Source organism: Myotis nattereri (genome assembly GCF_964212035.1).
Source record: "Myotis nattereri genome assembly, chromosome: 12".
In the NCBI taxonomy this organism is placed as follows: domain Eukaryota; kingdom Metazoa; phylum Chordata; class Mammalia; order Chiroptera; family Vespertilionidae; genus Myotis; species Myotis nattereri.
The window spans coordinates 40,109,170-40,129,883 of record NC_138087.1 but is presented as its reverse complement, the minus strand read 5'-3'; the positions used below and the strand labels follow the sequence as shown (position 1 = coordinate 40,129,883).

General features: G+C 39.7%; 1 protein-coding gene across 1 annotated transcript in view; it reads right to left on the bottom strand.

The window, feature by feature from the left end:
• Positions 1-20,714, bottom strand: part of MAMDC2 (MAM domain containing 2) — a gene marked incomplete at its 5' end in the record, with an annotated part of 133,303 nt that overhangs the window by 15,602 nt on the left and 96,987 nt on the right. Inside the window, 2 exons of the mRNA XM_081103135.1 lie at positions 1,471-1,623; positions 3,635-3,728. Coding sequence (XP_080959261.1) covers positions 1,471-1,623; positions 3,635-3,728 — 247 coding nt within the window. The remainder of the gene's footprint in view (positions 1-1,470; positions 1,624-3,634; positions 3,729-20,714) is intronic.

Below are 20,714 nucleotides of genomic sequence, written 5' to 3'. Positions count from 1 at the left end.
TCGATTCTGGTCAAGGGCATGTACCTTGGTTGCCGGCATATCCCCTGTGGGGAGTGTGCAGGAGGCAGCTGATCAATGTTTCTCTCTCATCGATGTTTCTAACTCTCTATCCCTCTCCCTTCCTCTCTGTAAAAAATCAATAAAATATATTTAAAAAAAATAAAAAATAAATAAATAAACAGGTGAATAAAGGAGAGATTAGAATACTAGGAAAGTAAATATAAGTCGAAATCAGTGGTTCTCAACCTTCTGGCCCTTTAAATACAGTTCCTCATGTTGTGACCCAACCATAAAATTATTTTTGTTGCTACTTCATAACTGTAATGGTGCTACTGTTATGAATCGTAATGTAAATATCTGATATGCAGGATGGTCTTAGGCGACACCTGTGACAGGGTCGTTCAACCGCCAAAGGGGTCGCAACCCACAGGTTGAGAACCTCTGGTCTAAATGTTTCAGTAATTACATTAAATGTTTATGATCTAAATACTGCAATTAAAATACAAGATTGTGGGACTGGATACAATAGAAAACTTAACTATTGCCACATACAAGAGCCGTACTAAAAAAGTTTACAGAACATTTGAAAGGGATAGAGAAAGAAACATAAACACGTAGTGACATAGAGCTGGTGAAGCAATGCTAATATCAGGCAATGCAGACTTTAAAATAAGAAGCATGACAGATATAAAGGGACATTTCATAATAATAAAATGGCTTATTCACCAGAATGCATAAGGATTATAAACTTGCATGTGCCTAAAACATAGGTCCAAAAGTATAGGCATACATGAATTCATGGAGCTAAAAGGAGAAATAAATGAATTCACAGTCATAATGGGAAACTAATATACCTCTGAACTGAAAAAGATAAAAAAAAATCAGTAAAAATTAGGAGCTAGATGCAATCAACATGTATATAGACCACTACATCCCACAACATCAAAGTATACATGATTTTCTAATATACATGAAACATTTACCTAAATTGACTATATACTGGGTAACAACGTATCTCAACAAACTGCAAAGGACTGAAATCGTTAAGGGAAGATGGGCTTTCCATCTTTGTTTCAGCTGCTAGAAAGAGTGGAGTCAAACACGCATGTCTCCTCCCCTGTCTGCCAGTACATTTTCTAACCAACTTCAGTCCTGGCTCCAGTTGAGATCACCATTTTTTAAGAAAACTCTTGGCATTCCCCTTTTAACCTACCTCTGATTAAATTGCCTTCACGTGCATATCTCTGTAAGCCCATTTATCTCCTCTTTGCAGCAAGATACATAAGCCACGTAATAAACGGAAAGAACAATTTTAAATGCACATGCTGAATGATCTACCCCATGTGTGTTGAATTACGTTTGTAGTGCATGCTAGACACAAGACATAAATTTGCACATCAAAACACAGTGACTGCCCTAGAATGCTATTCTAGGTCTCCTTGGGAAACAGCACCCTGTGGCGTAACTCACCTACCCCAGTCGTGTGGTCTCCCTTTGGTCCTGTGTAGGAGGTGGGAGTTTCTCCCCTCCTCCTGTGCCAGCTGCTCCGGTTTCTCCTCTCCTGAGTAAATGCACATTCATCTTGTTCGAAGGTACATTCTCCAGGTGGAGGGGGATGCTTCTCTGCAAGAAAACAGCAGGTGTTGCAACTACGGAGGCACTTTTCAGTGAATATGTTGTCCCTGGCTCTCCCATAGGCTAGCCCACTCTGCATGTTTGAGTGTGGCCTGGCCATAGGCCATGCAGATGAAGAGGGAGCGCCCCTCTCCCCATCCCCCCACTGGCAGCCTACCACCTGTTGCCTCCAGTTAGAGCCTGAACACCACCATGGGCCCTGCCATCAGAGACCAATAGAAATCCCTATTCAAAACTATTGGGCTACTTTGAGAAAGAAACTTCTTCTGAATTGTGAATTTATTCATGTGAATAAGTTTACAAAGCTCTGAACATTGGAGGTATATTGCCTTTATGGAAATGTGGAAAATAATAAAATGCATAACGCAGGAGCTGTCTTCAAAATCCGGGATGAGTGAAGGGAGTTGTCGGAACAATTCTGAGTTGCTTTGGAGGAGGGAAAGAATGCGAGAGAGCTAAATGGACTTCTAGATTCTAGAATCAAGAGGCATCGCTTAATTTGTGTGGAACAGATTGCCACAATTTTTCTGTGCATCAGCATTGATACCTGTAATGTGGGGATGTTAATTATCCACCTCATGGGTTATGAGGATTGAATGAGGTCATGTATGTAAAGTTTTTAGAACATGGGGTTCTCAATACATATTAGCTAAATGAATATTAAAATTTGGTGTTTTGTTACTTCAAGCCTTATTTTCTATTTCTAAAAACAAGTTTGATGTCTTTAGATGCTAACTTCAATAATTTTAATAATTATTATTAGAATGGTGCCACCTCCCAACTTACTGGGGACTTCTCCTTCTATAGTCAGATTCTTAGCAAATTTCTCTAGTAAATAGGCTGTATTTCATCTCTCTTGCATGATAACTATTTTACTTTGTTTTATTTTGAATATGGTATAAGCTAATTAAGCCTCATTCCCTTCTCTACATCATGCGTGTGGATATTTTTATCTTGTTCTTTGTCTTGTCTTTGCAATGCCCTGCCAAGTCAAGGAACTAAAAACAAATTGTCTTTCCATTAAATAAACATGGAGGTTATTCTCCAGTGCCAGATTGCTACCATGTTTTGCCTGTTTGTTAAAGAAATGGATACCCCATGATTTAGGATGCAGTGGTAATTAGCAGATACAGACCAATGATCTGGGTTGAGGCATCCATCCTTTTTCTCATTACACATCATGCTCAACACATAGCCGCCATCTTTATTTTGTCACTATCATCAAGGCTTGGCCCATTGTTCTGCTGTCATTTAATTCACTTTGAAAATATTTATGACATTATCATTTTAAAATTATAGAGTGGGACAAAGGTAGGTTCACAGCTGTGAGCACATGAAACATAGAGTTGATTCTTGTATTATTATTTACTATTTATTGTATTATTCTCCATACGAACAACTGTAGACCCACTTTCCCCCAACCTTGTAGATGTTTAGCATCCTATCTGGAAATAGAATAGGATATAGACCACAGTGGCATGAGTAATGGCGAACCATTTATATATGACATTAGAATTACTTCTATTATTTTTTTAAAGTAAAGTGAAGCTCGTAATGTTATCTTGTGTATAATGCTAAATTAGTTTGTGTTCTTAAAGAATTTCATCCATGTTGCTTGAAAATCTGCATTCCTGTAAGACAATGATAATACAAAATATCGATAGTAACGATAACAGGAGGCATTTGTCCTTAAAGCACCGTTTGTGCCAGGTCTTATGTTTGAGAATTTTGAGGCACGATCCCCAGCATCCAGGTAGGTATTACTACGTCTCTTACAGATGAGAATATGGGGGACAAAGTCATTTGGATGAAGTCTCACATTGCATTTGAGTCTTCATTTCTAAATCCCACAGCTCTGTAGAAAGGCACTTCTGGAAAGCAAAGCAAAGCAAAGGGTGGACTAGCACAGATTAAATGTATGTTGTATGTTCTTAGAGAAATAAGAAATGTCTTGTATAGGCCAGGGAGACAAAGAGAGCTGAAGAGATGGCCGTCTTACCTGGAGACCGGCAGCTTCCCAATTCTATTGCAATGTCATCCAGGGCTACAAGTCCACAGTCCCAAAAACTTTTGCACAGGCTCATGAAAACCACCTGCAATTCATAACAATGAAACTATGAATTCTGTTAACTAAAAACGAGAAACTCTTAGCACAACAGGTGCGCAAAGACAAAGAGCAGACACCTCTTCACCGTCCGTATGAACGACAGACCACAGTGGCATGAGTAATGGCGAACCATTTACGTATGACATTGGAATTACTTCTATTATTTTTTTAAAAGTAGCGTGAAGCTCATATTGTTATATTGTGTATAATGCTAAATTAGTTTGTGTTCTTTTTCTTAAAAAAATATATTTTATTGATTTTTTACAGAGAGGAATAGAGAGTTAGAAACATCGATGAGAGAGAAACATCAATCAGCTGCCTCCTGCACACCCCCTACTGGGGATGTGCCCGCAACCAAGGTACATGCCCTTGACCGGAATTGAACCTGGGACCCTTGAGTCCGCAGGCTGACGCTCAATCCACTGAGCCAAACCAGTCAGGGCAGTTTGTGTTCTTAAAGAATTGAGAGGGGGAAAGCAAGGGATTAACTGTGTGGCAAAGGAAAAACCATCAAGTTTTAAATACTTTCCTCAGATAACCCGCAAAGTTCATGCAGAGTTGATGGTATTCCAAGCATTTTAAAAAACATTTCCAGTACAAACACTATTGATTTTTGGGAAATGACTTTCTGGCACTGTGCTTCATTTATATTGTGAACAAAGACCCAGTGATTTGCAATCTGGGGACTTATGTTCCAATTTCCCCCTCCCCGCCACCAAAAAAAAGATCTATGACCCTGGGATGGTATCGCTAATAAAAGCCCTAAATGCAGTTATTTTATCAGACCAAACATTTTTTACTGTTGCATGTGAAGGAAAAAAAATCTATACCATAAATTATTAAATTCATTCTGCAAGAGAGAGAGAGAGAGAGAGAGAAAAAAAATCTTAGATTTGTTTCCATTAGGCCAATTTTAAAGTCTACTTTTCATATATAGGATGAGCAAAGAGTACTTTTCAAGTCATTTAGATTTCCACTGTACTGTACTTCATGGTTTGCAAAGCTGCTTCGCATGTATAATCTAATGTTTAATTAGCACAAGTTCATTCAATCCACATTCAATCTCTCAAATACAAATCTTAACTCCAATAAAGACAAGGAAATATAACAAAAGCTGAAACCAAAATTATAAATAATGAGAACATTTGATTTTTTGGCTTATAATATTCAGTGTGTTATATATTAAATTCATCTGTGTTATCAGTAGGATCCCTTTGTTGTTTGATGATCAGAGCCATCAGAATATATAATTTATTTAAAAAGAAAATTTTTTAGAGCCACATGACAATTTTCCAGTATGCAAAATATAAAATGTCTTCAGCCAAGATCTTCAGCATAATTACTAATTGTAAGATGTGCAAGTTTACTTGGATTATATTTATATTGCTTTAAATGGTAAAAGTATATTAGTTTGGAGATGGGATACTATGACTACATAAATTTATAGGGAACAACATAAAAACAAATTTTTAACCTTGTTAATTTTCTCATCTTTAGAGATTCTAGAGAGTCTGCAAATTATCTGAACATGTGAAATATTTTTATTTTCAGGATTTGTGCCAGGGAACTTATTAGCACAGCAAAGATCTGTGCCATCAATCCTGAGTGTAGTTATATTGTATTAAGAGTCTTTTTTTTTGTTATATGGGAAGGAATACTAATCGTCTCCTAATTTATTCAATTACTATGCTGCAGAGAGAAAAGTCTGGCTTTTTATCCTTTTAGAAGCTTTCCAAGAATAGTGAAATTTTCAAAAGAATAGTGAAAAGTACTTTTGTAAATTGAATCTGTGGGAGGGAAATGATTCATCATTACCTAAGAGTCAAACATGCATTAGTGTGTAAATGCATTCTAAAGTGAAGAAATATTAGCATGCTTTCATATGTTTACCACAGCTTTATTTTATAACGACCATAAAACAAAACAAAACAAAACAAGAAACAATCCAAACATTTCAAAAGTAGAAGAAATAAAATGTGCTCCACAATCTAAGAAACAGGTAGTTGTTAGCTCTGATAGTTTGTAAATATTATTTAGTAATACAGAAATATATTCCTTTCATCATGTTAAGTGAAAAAGCTGGTTACAGGAAATAATAAAAAGCTCATCTAAAAATACATTAAAAAAAACCTTGAAAGCTGACCAAATTCATAACAATTATGTTAGGCTCGTGAATTTAGGAGGCGTAAACAGAATTTCCCGTTATTTTCTAAACATTCTATAATTTTGTTGTAATTCTTTTAAATAGAAAAAGGAATCAGGATATCTATAATTAAGATGCGGAATAATGAGTTCGTGTGTCCTAGATTGGCATTGTTTATTATGATAGTTGCTAGGACTGAGTAAAATTAAAAATGCATTTCTTCAGTCACACTAGCCACATGCCAAGTGCTCAATAGCCATATAGCACGAGTGGCCAACTGAATTGGACACAGCAGACACCTAACATTTCCTCACTGCAGGAAGTTCCATGGGAGAGAACTTCCTGGCTCCTTTTGGGCATTCCAAACAATCTGTCATCTGCCACAGCGGGTTAAGTGAAATGCTAAAGATGTTCTGGAACCGTACTGGGTTGTTCTTAGAACTCTTTCCGCACAGAGATCACTAGCCATGCCACATGCTGTTCTGTTCTGTCTGATAAAAGGTCCACAGTCAGCCAGCTAAGGATTAGATTCAAACTATGGTCTCAAACCCCTAATCTGTTCGGCAGTTGTCCATCAGCATCCCAACACACACAAAAGACACACGACAAGATCAGCTTGTTTGGTTTAACTCACTGGACTTTCCAGCTGCTATTCATAATGCTGATAATGTCAGCTCCTATTCTTGAGCCACCATCTTACACTGTGAGGGCTACTTGAGGTGGAGAGGTTATTCTAGGTAATCCGTGACACAGCAAGCTGATGGTGGGGTCTGGTTGTCACAGGATGAAGGGAAAGCCAAACATTTTGGTCTGTTCTTAAGAACTCTGTCTCTGGGTCCAGTTAAGGATGTGACAAGAATGGAATTGGCCACAGTTTAAATTCTTGAGGAATCAACCTCTTTTTATTTTTAGATCTTTTTAAAAAAGAGTGTTTATTTCATTTTAGTATTTCAAAGCAAGTGGGGTATTTCTAAAGACTAGGGGAAAAACCCTAGGCAAGTTGAGTGCATATTAATATCTATTTGAGAGGGGAGAAGAAGAGGGATGAAGGAAAGTGATCTCTTGTAGATAGGTGTTTCTGATTTTATGCAAATCTCTTAAAAGTTAGAGGCAAATTAGATTTGTGTAAATCAATTTGTTTTAGTGTACTAAAGGTTCCAGTTTTTGGCACTGGTGATGCTTGAACATTTTTGTTCGAGAGTGAACATTCATTGTTGAGGAATCTTACCTAGACTAGCTTTGGAAACAGGCAATGAATGGAGAGCTACAGAAACATAGCTGCATATACTTTTAAATATAGTCAAGTAAGGATCAACACTATTACTTAACTTACTTTTTAAGCAGACATTGTACATGCTCATTTATCTACAGTAAGGTGTTCTAATCTCAGCACTTTTGCAGGTTCCGATAATTCTTTGTTGTAGGGGATTCCCTTATGCATTGTAGAATGTTAAGCAGCAACCCTGGTCTCTGTTTGGTTACCACATTGGGTTTTTCCCCTGCTATTCATAATGCTGATAATGTCAGCTCCTATTCTTGTGCAGCCATGTTACATTGTGGGGGCTACTTGAGGTGGAGAGGTTAATTTAGGGTAGTTTGTGACATAGTACGCTGATACCAATATTGCTAGATGCCAGTATCACCCCCAAGTCATGACAATCAAAAATGTCTCCAGACATTGGCAAATACCCTTGGGGTGGGGACAGAATCTCCTCTGGTCCAGGGTGGCAGAAACTGCTGTACGGATTATAAAGCCGCATTGACCAAATTCCTATTCTGTGTCCTCCCTGTGCTGGCACTTTCAGATCTGTTACCTCATTATCTGATTCATTGTTATTTTCAACCTATTTCTTCTCCCAGGTCAGAACAGAACAGTTGTTTTCTACTTTAAAAGTGGACTAGATTGAGTTGGTTTTCTCTCCTGCACATAACTGGGGAGTGGTTCAAATAAGGAATGAAATATCTCCAAGCCCTGGAAACAAAAGTCAAAGGAGTGTAAAAGCAAGGGAGAGGTACTAACACTCGAACTGAATCATCATCCCCGAGATTAGCAGGGCTTTACTGCTCCAATTTCCTGTTCACAAAACGGCACATTGTCCAAGGGCAATGGAATTTCTTCTTTGTTTTCATCCATCTCTCTTTTGAAAAAGAATGTTCTACTCCTTCAAAACAACATAATCCTAAAAAGTAACTGAGCAAAGTCTTTAACTATTTCCTAAAGTTTTTTGAAGTGTGGGAGAAGCAGTGGGGTGGAGAGAGGGTCTGTACAGAAACCCAACCACAAGATTGTGTTAGTCAGAGGGGCTAGACTGCCCCTAGAGCAATCAAAGTCCATAAAAGTTCCTGCGTAAAGCACCTAGGAAAGAAACAGATATGTCAGGAGCTTATTTTCCAAACTAAGTCAGACTGGATTTTTAAAAGTATTAGGGTTACTGATCTTAATTTTATGAAGTCTTATAGTTCAAGGACTACCCAACACAATGAATAGGGTTTTGTTAAGGGAGGGAGAAAAATCAAGCTTTGCAGAGAGATGTGGAATATACAACAGCAAACCTTTGTTGTGCAGTGAAAAAGAATTGTCTGTATTGAAGAATTAAACACAGGCTATATTAACTGATTTTTCACTATATTTCCCCCTCCCCTTCCCCACGGTCTTTATAGTCGTTTCCATGGTCAGCTGGACGGACATAGTTGGCCAGGTTGTCCGGTTAGTCCCCCATCTACTTTACCAACTGAATAGCCCCAGTTAGGCCTATAATTAGCATGTGAATGATAGCTTCCAGAAATGGCCTTCTGTCTTCACACAGGAGCATTTCAACCCTATGCCAACAATACCGTAAATTACCCATGTTCACAAAACAAACCTAGTTAGGCGTTTATTATAAGTGGTGGACCTCAATAATTTACCAGAGAGTTGATTCTGGGTTAAATTTAACTTTTTCTCTGATGAGGTTAAAATCCTTTGGAATCCCTTGCACAGATAAATTTGGATATGGCAACTATAGAGTAGATGGAATAATTATTCACAAAATGACTGTAATCTAGTCAGTGAAATCCCAGAGCTTTTCATAAAGATGCTATTGACGCAATTGTAGGATATGCTATAGAATGAAATTGCAATTGCATTCACTCAACTATTTGACAATAAGTTGTAATATCATTTAAAAAATACAAAAACACAAAGTAAAACAAAACAAAAATTCAAATGTTAAGACACTTGACTAATTTTCACAAATCCCCAAAGACAGGGTGAGTGTAGCTCTATCTAGAAAAATGAGTATGAAACGTTAGCAATTTTAGAACCACAGCCATGTTTTGGGAAGCAGTTGCTAAGTTGTAATAGCATGCCTCCTGCAGATACTATATTTAGTCTTCAGAACCCACAAAAGGCAGAATGACATGTGTTTTCAAATGTCTTTAGCTGACCAACACTTTTTTTTCTTCTATGACCCATCTGTTTTGTTTTTTCTTTTTTCAAGTCTCTTTTGATTTAATTCAACTTTTGGCTTTGACAAGCAATAAAGATTGAGCAGCTTCCCGCTTCTCTCAGCATAAGTCTTTCTGCTCACAGGAGCCTTCTATTCTGTGGTAGAGGACATGCTGTGGTAGACTTGCAGATATGCAACCACAGTTTCACTTGCTTTTTTGCTGGTTAATATCTAGATTAATTTCTGGTTAATATCCAGATCTCTCAGCTCACCGATTTAAGAAATCTACATAATTTTTAAATATTTTGGTCACTGTAAAGGGAGGAGAGATTCCAGAAGAGACATCAGAATCAGTCATTACTTTAGACTGAGGAAAAGGCCCCTGTGACTTATATAAGCTCAAAGTCACACAGCAGCCAGCTACATACCCAGGCATGAAATATGCAGCATATTTCAGCCTCTCCTCTCAGTCAGTAACCTCGCCTCTCTGTAGCAGGTGTACCCTCACCTCAGTGATGTCCTTCTCTCTCTTAGCTGATGTTCCATATTGAAAATTAAGTCCACACGAAAGCATCTCCTCAAATCCCCATATCCACACCTACAACCTTATCTATATTTGTACCCATTTTTACTTCCTTTTCTTTATTTTGGGAGCAAGGTCTGTTTGACTGCCAAGTTCATGCTCTTCTCCTTGTGGGACACAGATATCTAATCCTACTCAATTAATACTGAGGATCCTAATGGAAAATAAACATGAAAAGCCTCCGAAAAATGAACATGAGACAAAGGTGAGATGGTATCATTTTTAGTGTTTTAGAGCCTAATTACACACTCTAATAATGAGGGCATTATTAAATTTAATTATAAGCCTTACATCATCATTGAAGGAAATTAGATATAAATGCCTTCATCTTTTTTTACATAACTCTCTTCAGGGGCCTGAACAAAACAATGTTGGGTGGACATATAATGTTTATCTCTGGCACGCCTCCCTTAGGAAAGACCCCTGGCCAAATACATTCCCGAGTAATGTAATGTCATGTCATGTCATGTAGTGACCAATTTAATTGTCAAGTCCAAGGATGAACATCATAATACATAACTATTGCTGTGGCTCACTTGGATGGAGATATAAAAATATCAATCCTCCCAGAAGACAGGCAGAGAGCAATCAATAATTAGCACAAAAGGAAGATTCTAGGTCTTTGTCTTGACCTTCAAGAGCTCATTCCTGCCCTGGACGGACTTTTCCAGGATCAGGAGAGATAGCAGACACTCTAGCAGGAATACTGACTTTGCTCTACTCATGTCTGAGACATGGAGACAGTTGTTGGCCTTATTTTCATTGATCCCAAGGCAAAGTATAAATCCTTGACTTGATGAAGAGCTGTGGCTAAAGTTCACATAACACTAAACCCTTTTTAAACTATGCCACAACTTATAAAATCAACCCCTACTGATATATAATTGAGCAGTTTCCAATTTCTCAACTTTTTACAACTATTGCCGAGATGCATTTTGGTAGTTAAATCTTTGTGCATAACCATGATTTCCTGATGATAAACCCCTACAAGTACAATTGTTATGGCCAAAGTTTTGCATGTTTGGAGGCTTTCTTTTTGATGAATGTAACTGAAATGCTATCTAGAAATATATCTGCCCAGGCGATGTGGCTCCGTGGTTGAACATTGACCTATGAAGTAGGAGGTCACGGTTTGATTCCCAGTGAGGGTACATGCTTAAGGCACATGACCATGGAGGTGAGTATGGGTCACAGAGCAAGAATGACCCACCCTTGCCCATACATTAGATTGCCATGCGGCCTTAAGCAGCCGCATGGCCCATCACCATGCGGACCTGACACGCAATAGACCGCAGCTGGGAGCACAGGCTAACCTAGCCAGATGCTAGACTGGACTGTGCTTTACTATGGAGTAGAGACCGGGCAGTGGCCTTAATCCTAGCCCTGCTCAAAACAAGATTGGACTTTGTCCATGGTGAGATGGAGGGAGATGGGACCTTGTAAGGAAACCCTCTTAATTTTATTTCATCAATAAAACTTTTCATAATACCCCATCCTGCTGTGGGGGCCTCAGAAAATTCCTTTCCCTGCAGCACCCCAAGAACTCCACTTCTGCCAGTAACAGATAGGGACACCGAAAACAGAAGGAGAATCAAATGTCTTGGTTTGAAGACTGAGATGAAACAGGCAGGCCACAAATAGTAATGCCTCCTTGAGCAAGGTGTAGATACACGTGTAATCTGGCATTGAACAGAAAACAGAAGCTCACGGCCCATCAGCGGTGTGGTGGGAGATGCCACAGAGAAGTGGCTTATGGACATTTGGAGAGATACCTCTACTAGAGGGAGACATGAAAAGACAGGGCAGCAAATAGCCAGAGAAAACCTTACAAGAGGAGGAGGAAAGGATGGGGATATCTATGCAAAAGGAAATAAGGTATTCTTCCCCAAGTGAAAGTAGAGTGCTGGAGGCTAATTCCAGCAGGTCATAAATGCAAGAAGTTCATCCAAAGGTTGATGGAACTTGGGGCTTCAGCAGGGCTGAAGATCTACATATTATTGCCTGCTGCCAGACAGCTGAGGGCAGTTCCCCCAACCTGATGGTCCTTTACTGTTTACCAAACCTTACCTTTGATATGTATATCTGCTTTGCTTTAGGGCAAAATGTGTTCATAAAAAGCTAGGGGTCCGGACATTCAGAGAAGTTAGTCACTAGGACTAAGTTTCCATCTGGCTTTCCCCCATGTCTTTCAAATTCATATTTCTTCTCTAGCTTCCTCATTCATTTATGCACAGCCCCTTTTCCAGATTCCTTGAACCCCAGCAAATACAGGAAAAGACCCTGGCAGTAGAGAGTTTTTACTAATGTCTGAATTGCCAATTTCCCAGTAAGTGATTTCAGATTATAGTTTCCTGGTCTATGAGCTCAGAAATACTCACCTAATATATGAGCTCAGAAAACCAGAAGATCCCTAAAGATGCTCAATGTGAGTATTAAAAACTAACATTGCCTCATCCAGAAAACTTGGGAAAAGAATCCCTAAAATGCAGCCATTTTAAGGCTGTGAAATAACAAGATTAGAAATTTAGAAGTGTGGTGAAAGGCAGTGTTTTCAGGTTGTAAGCAATCCTTGGAATAAATGTTAGCTTACTTAAGCTTATTAGTAAAAATATGTGGACAGAATGCCTATTCTGTCTTTTCAGATACCTCCATGGTACTGTGAGGACAAATGTAATCAGCAATATTCCATGAAATTAATTCCTAGGGAAAGTCATGAAAGAATGCGGTGACATAAACACTACATCCCTGTCGGCCGTGTTAGCGGCTATCAGTTGTGCTAATCAGTCTTTCCAGTCATTTCCCCATAAGCTGACATGAAACGCACAAGCCCTCCACAAATACCTGGAAGGAAATGAAAAAGAACAAAACCCAGAATACCTCAATCCTGCTTTATTCGTATTTAAAGTAGAATTCTTGGAATAACTACAGACGTTGTACCTTGAAAAGCCCAAGAGTTGGCTCCTTTTCCATACTTAGCCTCTCCATTCATTCCCATGTTAACACTTATTCCACTTAACAGTAAAATGTGCCCTGTGTATGCAACCGTTATAATCTGTTCTATATGTGCTGATTATCTTGTGAGTAATGAATGATCTTGCTATTTCTACGTTGTACTCAGTTGCCCTACTTTCCTTAGGCCGGGGCATTGGTAGTGAGGAGCAATTCTTTCCCAGTGTTCCCAGAAATGGTGAAATGTGATAGGAAAATTTATCTCCTCTCATGTATCTTGTCTACACATTGTTTTGCTGGTTCCTTAAGCCTTTTATAACCAGGTATCTTGTTATTGAATAGTCACCTACTTATACATCTTTCCAGAAACTTACTACACCTGCTCTTCTATTTGATGAATTTCCAAGTATTATCTTTAAAAATTTCAAAACCCTTATATTTCTGCTTTTTAAAAGGAAGATTTTAAAAGCAGAAATCCAAATCAAAGACTTAAATTTTATTGATTTTTTTTTTGGCTAAAAGCAGATTATTATACGAGGAAATAAATAAAGAGAAAGCTATCCACGAGGATTGTGCTGCACAACATTAAAGGCCAGTTCCTGACGTGAAGGTGCCTAAAATAAAATAGGAGGTAGAAGAGACTTAGCAGTTCTCTTAAAGCAGGTCCTTATTTCACAGAGAGGTGACGGCATTCTGATCTACACAGTTAAAGTCAGAGTTGAGACTTGAAGCCAAGTCTTCCTATTCCAGACACAGGATCCTTTATTATACAAATCTCATTCTAACAAGTAAAACACACGTTAAGGACTGATAATAGATTCAGAGGAAGGGGCACTTGAGATGGACTTTGAGAGGAGGGGATTGATTGTCTCAGGCATGATGATTTCTGCAGCAAGATCAATGAGATACGCCCTGTGAGGGTGGGAGGCCAAGGTCAGAAGGCAAGGAATAGGGGAGTGAGAAAATGCACTGAAGCACAGACAGTAACTGAAGATGCATTTTTCAAGAAATTTGAAGATAACAGGAATGGAATAGGGTGGCCGCTTAAATAGGAATGAAGGTGAAAGGTAGGTTTGTCCATTTGTGTGAACAACATATGTTGCAAAGGACTACTGAAGATTTACAAGAGAGGGAATAATTTATGAAATAAGGTCCCAGAGGAGGAAGGAATGTGAGATAAAATGTGTAGATCGATCCATTGGTTTTGTCAAATTCATCAGGTGACAAAGAAAGGCAGGTGAGGATTCAGAGAGGAACAGAATTGAAGGGGCTTGTGCTGAATGCCTTCATCCTTTTGGGAGATGAGCCCATGGGGTCACAGCCTAAGAATGAGGCAGGGAGAATCAAGTTGAAAACTTATGAATGAAAATGGATCTGAACATCTGGGTGGGGAATGAGAAGGAAGGTCAACTAGAGATGAGATGAATGAAAAGGTTTTCCCAGCAGCTTGCGGGAGCAGAGGAGGTTTATTAGCCTGGTTTTCTTCAGCTGTGCTGAGAAGGGGCTGGGGGGTGGGGGAGTAGATGAAAGGAGCTGCCAAGGGTTCAGAGGACCAAGGTGGTAGAAGCCAGCAGGGCCTGGGGGTGGGAGAGTGTGATGTGGAAGTGATCATACCAGTGACCACAAGCACAGAATGGAGGCTGGAGGGACAGAGAAAGGATCTGGAAAATTCAGAAAGGATCTTGCAAAATCTCACATCCATCTTTGGGTATAGAAAAATGGCGCGATGTAAGGATGGAAAGTTTTTCCAAAGAGAAGAGTTTGGGGTTTTAGTAAATATAATCATAAAAAGCCCCAAACCAGACTTAGCATGTATATGTTAATGTGTGTCTTTATACCCATGCCAGCAGAATAGTCTTGCATTTAAGTGTTCACACTAGAATTTCTTACAGAACAAACTGCTCAGCTGTTGGGCTATAGGGATTAAGTTTTATATGGCCCAAAGGCAGAAACATTTAATATTCCTTCTTCCTTTGATGGATTTATGTTACTCTTCCTTGTCATGAAAACACATCATTTTTGACAGTTTAATTCTCTTTCTTATTTAATGAGTACCCACTCTGTTCCAGAAATTGTGTTTGCATTAGAAGTAAAAATTAGCCCTGGCCAGGCATTAGCAGGCTCAGTGGTGTGTGCGGGAGGCAACCAGTGGATGTGTCTCTCTCACATTGATGTTTCTCTCTCCCTCCCTTCCAATCTCTCTAAAAATCAATGCAAAAAATGTCCTCGAGTAAGGATTAAAATAAATGACTAAATAAAAAATAACTAAGACATGGTTATCTTCTTCAGAAGCTTACAGTCTGATTAATGTAACTAGGCAGGGAAATAGACAGCTTCAATATAATGGATTAAGTGCTATGGCAGTAGGGTGGTGCAAAAAGGGGCTACATAAGACAAGGGTTCTATGTCAAGTACTTTGTGGGAACTGGTACCTTAAACAGGATTTTTTGATGTAGCACTTACCGGAGTTTCTAACATGTTACTGTGCATGTTGTGAATCTTTGTGTGATCTATTATGCAAATTCCCCAACTCATTTGATCACAGAACCCCCTTTCAATAGAACAGCTCAAGAAATTTCTACCCCAATAGGACACACCCCAGAAGTGCTGACATAGGTTCTTGCCTAGGGAAAACAGAAAAGTATTTAAATTTTTTCAGATTGGCCAGATGGGGGTTTTCTCTAAATCCATAAATGACTTTGGAACTTTGTTTTCTAACCCTATAACAGAGTAAAGATGTAGACTTAGAGGAGTTTACCATGAAGATTTTACTGCCTGCTGAGCTGATCATTAAGCCAGACCCGATGAAACAGAAGGTCTGCCCATTCTCTCATTTATGGGCCACTTAGCTGTTTTCCAAAAGAAATATTTAACAACAAAATATTGAGTTCCTCTCAGTGCTTCTAATTAACAGACCACTTATCGATCTTTGCTAACGGGACAACTAGCTTCAGGCCAGGAGAGACTGCAGGACCTGGTATGTGCGCTGCAGTGACGGACCATGATGTTAAACTGAGGATTTAAACACATGAAGGCTGGTGCTTGTGCTCCATCATTAGGGAATTTCTGACAAGGACTCTCTAGTCTCTCCCGACATCTGGCTTTTAAGGAAAGCATTTTGGAGTGAAATGTTGCCTCTCATTACCCTCGCTGGTGTGCTGAAGTCTCACGTTAATTATTGATTACCTTCTCTCCACTTAGTAACATGCTGGAGAAAAACCAATCAAGAAAACCATTTCACGATTCCTGCCCTTTCAAAATTTTTCTAAAACATTACAAAATTTATTTTGGGTTATTGAGGATTGTGTAAAAGCAGCCATTTCATTAAGAAAGTATAGTACTATTAAATCAATGTGCAGAAATATCCATGTACTATAGAGATATTGCCTATGAAACCTTATGAGGATCAGGACCTAGAAAAAAATTCCCCTAACTCTGTCATTCATTCCCTCCCTTCCCCTCCCCTCCCCTCCCCTCCCCTCCCCTTCCCTTCCCTCCCTCCCCCCCTTCTTTCCTCCATGACTCCCTCCAGCTGCATTTAATAAATGCTAACTACAGTGCCAGGTACATGCTAAGGGCTTTACCTGATGCATCTCATTTGATCTTCACCATAATCCCATGAGGTAGGTAATACTAGTCACCCATTTTACCTATGAGGAAAAGCGAGGCTCAGGAAAGTCACGTAACTAGCCCAAACTATTAGGCATAAGTGGCACAGAACCCACAGCCCAGTCCCTGATGCATTGTGCTGTATTTCCCTCTATCCCACAGCTCTCCCTGTCTGTATTGAACCACCTTGAATTCTGACCTCTTCTAGGAGCCAAAGTTACTTCTCAAATAGAACAACTCATCATTAGTAATAAAACCCCAGAAATTTTTAGGAATCTTGAGTTAAGGCTCCCATTTTCACCTGATTCTATACCATAATATAAAAAGCTGGATGAAAAGGTGAAGGGATTAAGACGTACAAATTGGCAGCTATAATATAGTCACGAGGATGTAAAGTAGTGCATAGGGAACGTAGTCAATAATACTGTAATACCTAGGTATGCTGCCAAGTGGGTACTAGGCTTACTGGGGGAATCACCTCGTAAGTTATATAAATGTCTATCCATGATGCTGCATACCTGAAACTGATATTGAATATAAACTGTAATTTTTTTTAAAAGCACGGATTCTGGAGTCAGAAAGACCTGGATTTACCTCTCAGCTTTGCCAGTTAATAGCTGTGTGCTGCTAAACAATGTCTTTAATTTTCTGCCCAAGCTTTTTTCATCTGTTAAATGGGGCTATAATGCTTTCCTGCCGAGGGTGGATAGCATCAGATGAATGCTTAGTATGGTGCCTGGCTCAGGGAAAGTGTTCAATAAAAGTTACTGTTGTTCGTAGGTGTGACAAGATTACACTGAATCCATCATACAGATACTCGGCTAGAAAGGTCTCAGGGAAATTCTCACCACTGCTATCACTCCTTAAAGAGAGCTCTGTATTACAGTTTCCATCAAACAGCAGACAACTAGCAAGGGAGTTGTTCTTTGAACCAGCCCATTGTTCTGAAAACAGACTGGGTACGAACTAAGCGGGGGAAAGGTGAAGAAACAGCCGGGGAGGCACAGATGGGGTAGCGTGTGGGTTAGGAGTGAGGACGGAGGCACAGGCTGAGGGAGGGAGACAGGCTGAAAGTTCTGACTTCCTTCCAGTTCTGTCCAGACTACCCCTCACTCAGCTCAGCCTTGGTTTGCGATGGCAATTCACTGAAAGGTGAAAATAATGTTCACCTTTATTAAGGCAGGTTATACTCACAAGCAACCTCCCCTGGAAGGGATTGTTGTTGTAATTACTTTGACTATGCAGCGTATCCGGACATATCCACCAAACATTTCCACTAGTGAAAATTAGCACCATGGTTAGGCTAGGTGCAGTCAAAATTCAAACACATGGCTTTGAGCTAGGGGACGGGTGTGAAATGCAGGCATTCGCTCCCTTCGGGTTGGGCCCTGACTAATCACACTTGATTGGCTTTGGGGATGGGGTGGTGAGGATGTAAAACAGAGGCAAGGGAGGTTCTCCCCACAGCCGTGCAATAAGCTCTGAGCTTAGACATTCATTTCTCATGGAACATGATCTTGGGTTAGTCTTACTCCGCATTCTGGGATGCCAAGGGCACTTAAAGAAGATACATTGCTTTCCCTGCAGGAATGCTGTAAGAATTAAATAAAATAACAGAAGGTGTCTGTACCCCCAGGCAAGTGGGGAGCCTTACTTTCTCCAGCTGCACAAGAACAAACCTCCTCCAAGGATAAAAACTTTGAGCACCAAAGAAAACCCGCTCCACAGGGCAAACTTCAGAGTTGGATAGGCCATGGTTCAAATCCTAGCTCTGCCACTTACCAGCCATTTACTCATTTGTTATTTTATTTATTCCTTTTTCATTATTCTTCTATTTATTCATTCAGTACATAAGTACCAAACCAAATTTACTAAACAAAATGTTACTGATGATCTACTTTGCACCAGGCACAGTGCTGTAGATACAGAAATGAGTAAGACTAACAAGGGTTCTGTCCTTATGAAGGTTATATTTTTATGGGAGAAGAGAAATGGACAATGAACACCTTGAGCATCAACATTTGATTAGAATGAGGGTCAACAACCACTGCTCAAAGGTCAGAGCCCAACAGTCACCCCACAGACATTTACTGAGCCTGGACTGTGTGACAAGTATCTTTTAGGTTTTGGGTTCCAACAAGAAAAGTAAGGAAGAAAGAGATTTAAAAAACTAAGAGAATATTTTTCAGCTATATATAAAAAAAGAATTAAATCTTACAACTGTGCTAAGGGCATTATGCCAAGTAAAATATGTCAGACAGAGAAAGAGAAATAGTGGGTGATCTCATTTATATGAAATATAAAAAAGCAAAAGAAAACAGAACAAAAATCCAAGAGAATGGTTTGGTGGTTGCCAGAGGTAGGGATGTGGGTTGAGGGTGGATGAAGAGGATCAAAAGGTACAAACTTCCAATTATAAAATAAATAAGTCCTGGGGATGTAATGTACAGCATAGTGACTACAGTCAATAATACTGTATTGCATATTTGAAAGTTGCTAAGAGAGTAGATCTTAAGAGTTCTTATCATAAGAAAATAATTTTTGTTACTATGTAAGGTGACAGATGTTAACTAGATTTTATGTGGTGATTTCATAATATATATAAATATTGAATCATTATCTTATATACCTGAAACTAATAAAATGTTATATTACATTATTATAATTGTATTAGAGGCCTGGTGCACGAAATTTGTGCACAGGGCGGGGGGGGGGGGGCGGGTTCCCTCAACCCGGCCTGCATCCCTCTTCGGGACCTCTCAGGGGATGTCCGACTGCCGGTGTAGGCCTGATCCTGCAGGGAATGGGCCTAAACTGGCAGTTGGACATCCCTCTCGCAATCTGGGACTGCTGGCTCCTAACCACTCACCTGCCTGCCTGATCACCCCTAACTGCCTTCCCCTGCTGGCCTGATCGCCCCTAACTGCTCCCCTGCTGGCCTGATCGCCCCTAACCGCCTCTGCCTCAGCCCCTGCGACCATGGCTTTGTCCAAAGGGAGGACAGGACGACCAGAAGATGTCTAGTTGACCCAGTCTAATTAGCATATTACCCTTTTATTAGTATAGATTATAAGCTATATAAATAATATGTTATAATTACATTATTATATTATATAGAATATATGATATTAATATTATTTTGTTATATTACTATGTTAAGGTCAATTACACCTTAATTTTTAAAAAACTGACTAAGATTGAAAAACCAGTAAGTGGTGGAATGGGGATTTGAAGCTAGAGGCTCCTGTGTCTATGCTCCTAGACACTGTGTTATTACGGTCACCTAGACGATAAATGGGAGGCCTGGGGTGCCACGGAACTCTAAACCATCTCTGGGGCCAGAGAAGGATTCTCTGTGGAGGTGAGATTTAAGCTGTGATTGAATTAAGAGGCATCTAGGCAGAGGAAATGGTTTGCAAAGCCTCAAGGTGAGAGAGAGCAGAGTACTCAGCAGGAATTCCTTGTGCAATGCAGTTTGAATGGCGAGAGCAAGAGGGGAGCTGGGAAGGGGACTGATGTCAGAGCCTGTTCCCTAAGAGCAATAGGAAGTCTCAGGGTTCGTACAGGGGAGGGCTTCCTCAGGAGAACGCTGCTGCCTGGGAACCCAGATTGGACTGCAGGAGGGCTGGGCTTTTTAATTTCATCTTTCAGAATCAATTTACAGACTAATGGTTCCCATCCAGGATGGTATGGCACCTCTGGGCCATGTGGGAATGTGTGGAAATAATTTGGGTTGCTGCACTAATTGCAGATGTTAAAAATCCAGTAATGTGAGGGATGCCCCCTCCTGCCCCAAACACAAAGGCCATCTTCCAAATGCCAAGGGGGCCCACACTGGGAAATCCAGCTATCGAGAAAGCCAGGGGCATCCCTGCTGGAATATGAATGTTATAAGCCATGATAATGCAAAAGCAATTGCATAGCTGAGAGACTCTGAGAAATGGAGGGGGCCAAAGAGGCGAAGGGAAATGTCGGGGCGAAAATTTATTCATCTTACATAGTGTGTGTTAAGAGACACTATCTAAATGTATGGGTCCAAAAATAGATGGTTAAGTGGATTAAAGCTATAAAGGAAATTGAGAGAAAAGTAAAAGAGGAGGAGAGAGAAAGGGAGAAGAAATGATATAAATAAGCTAAACTCTTTATCTCTCATAGCAGGAAGCCAGCAAACACTTGAGGTTAATGAATCAAGAAATGGAGGCAGAAATACAATATTTAGAATTATAGAGGAAACCACCAGAAAACTAGGGAGAAAACCAT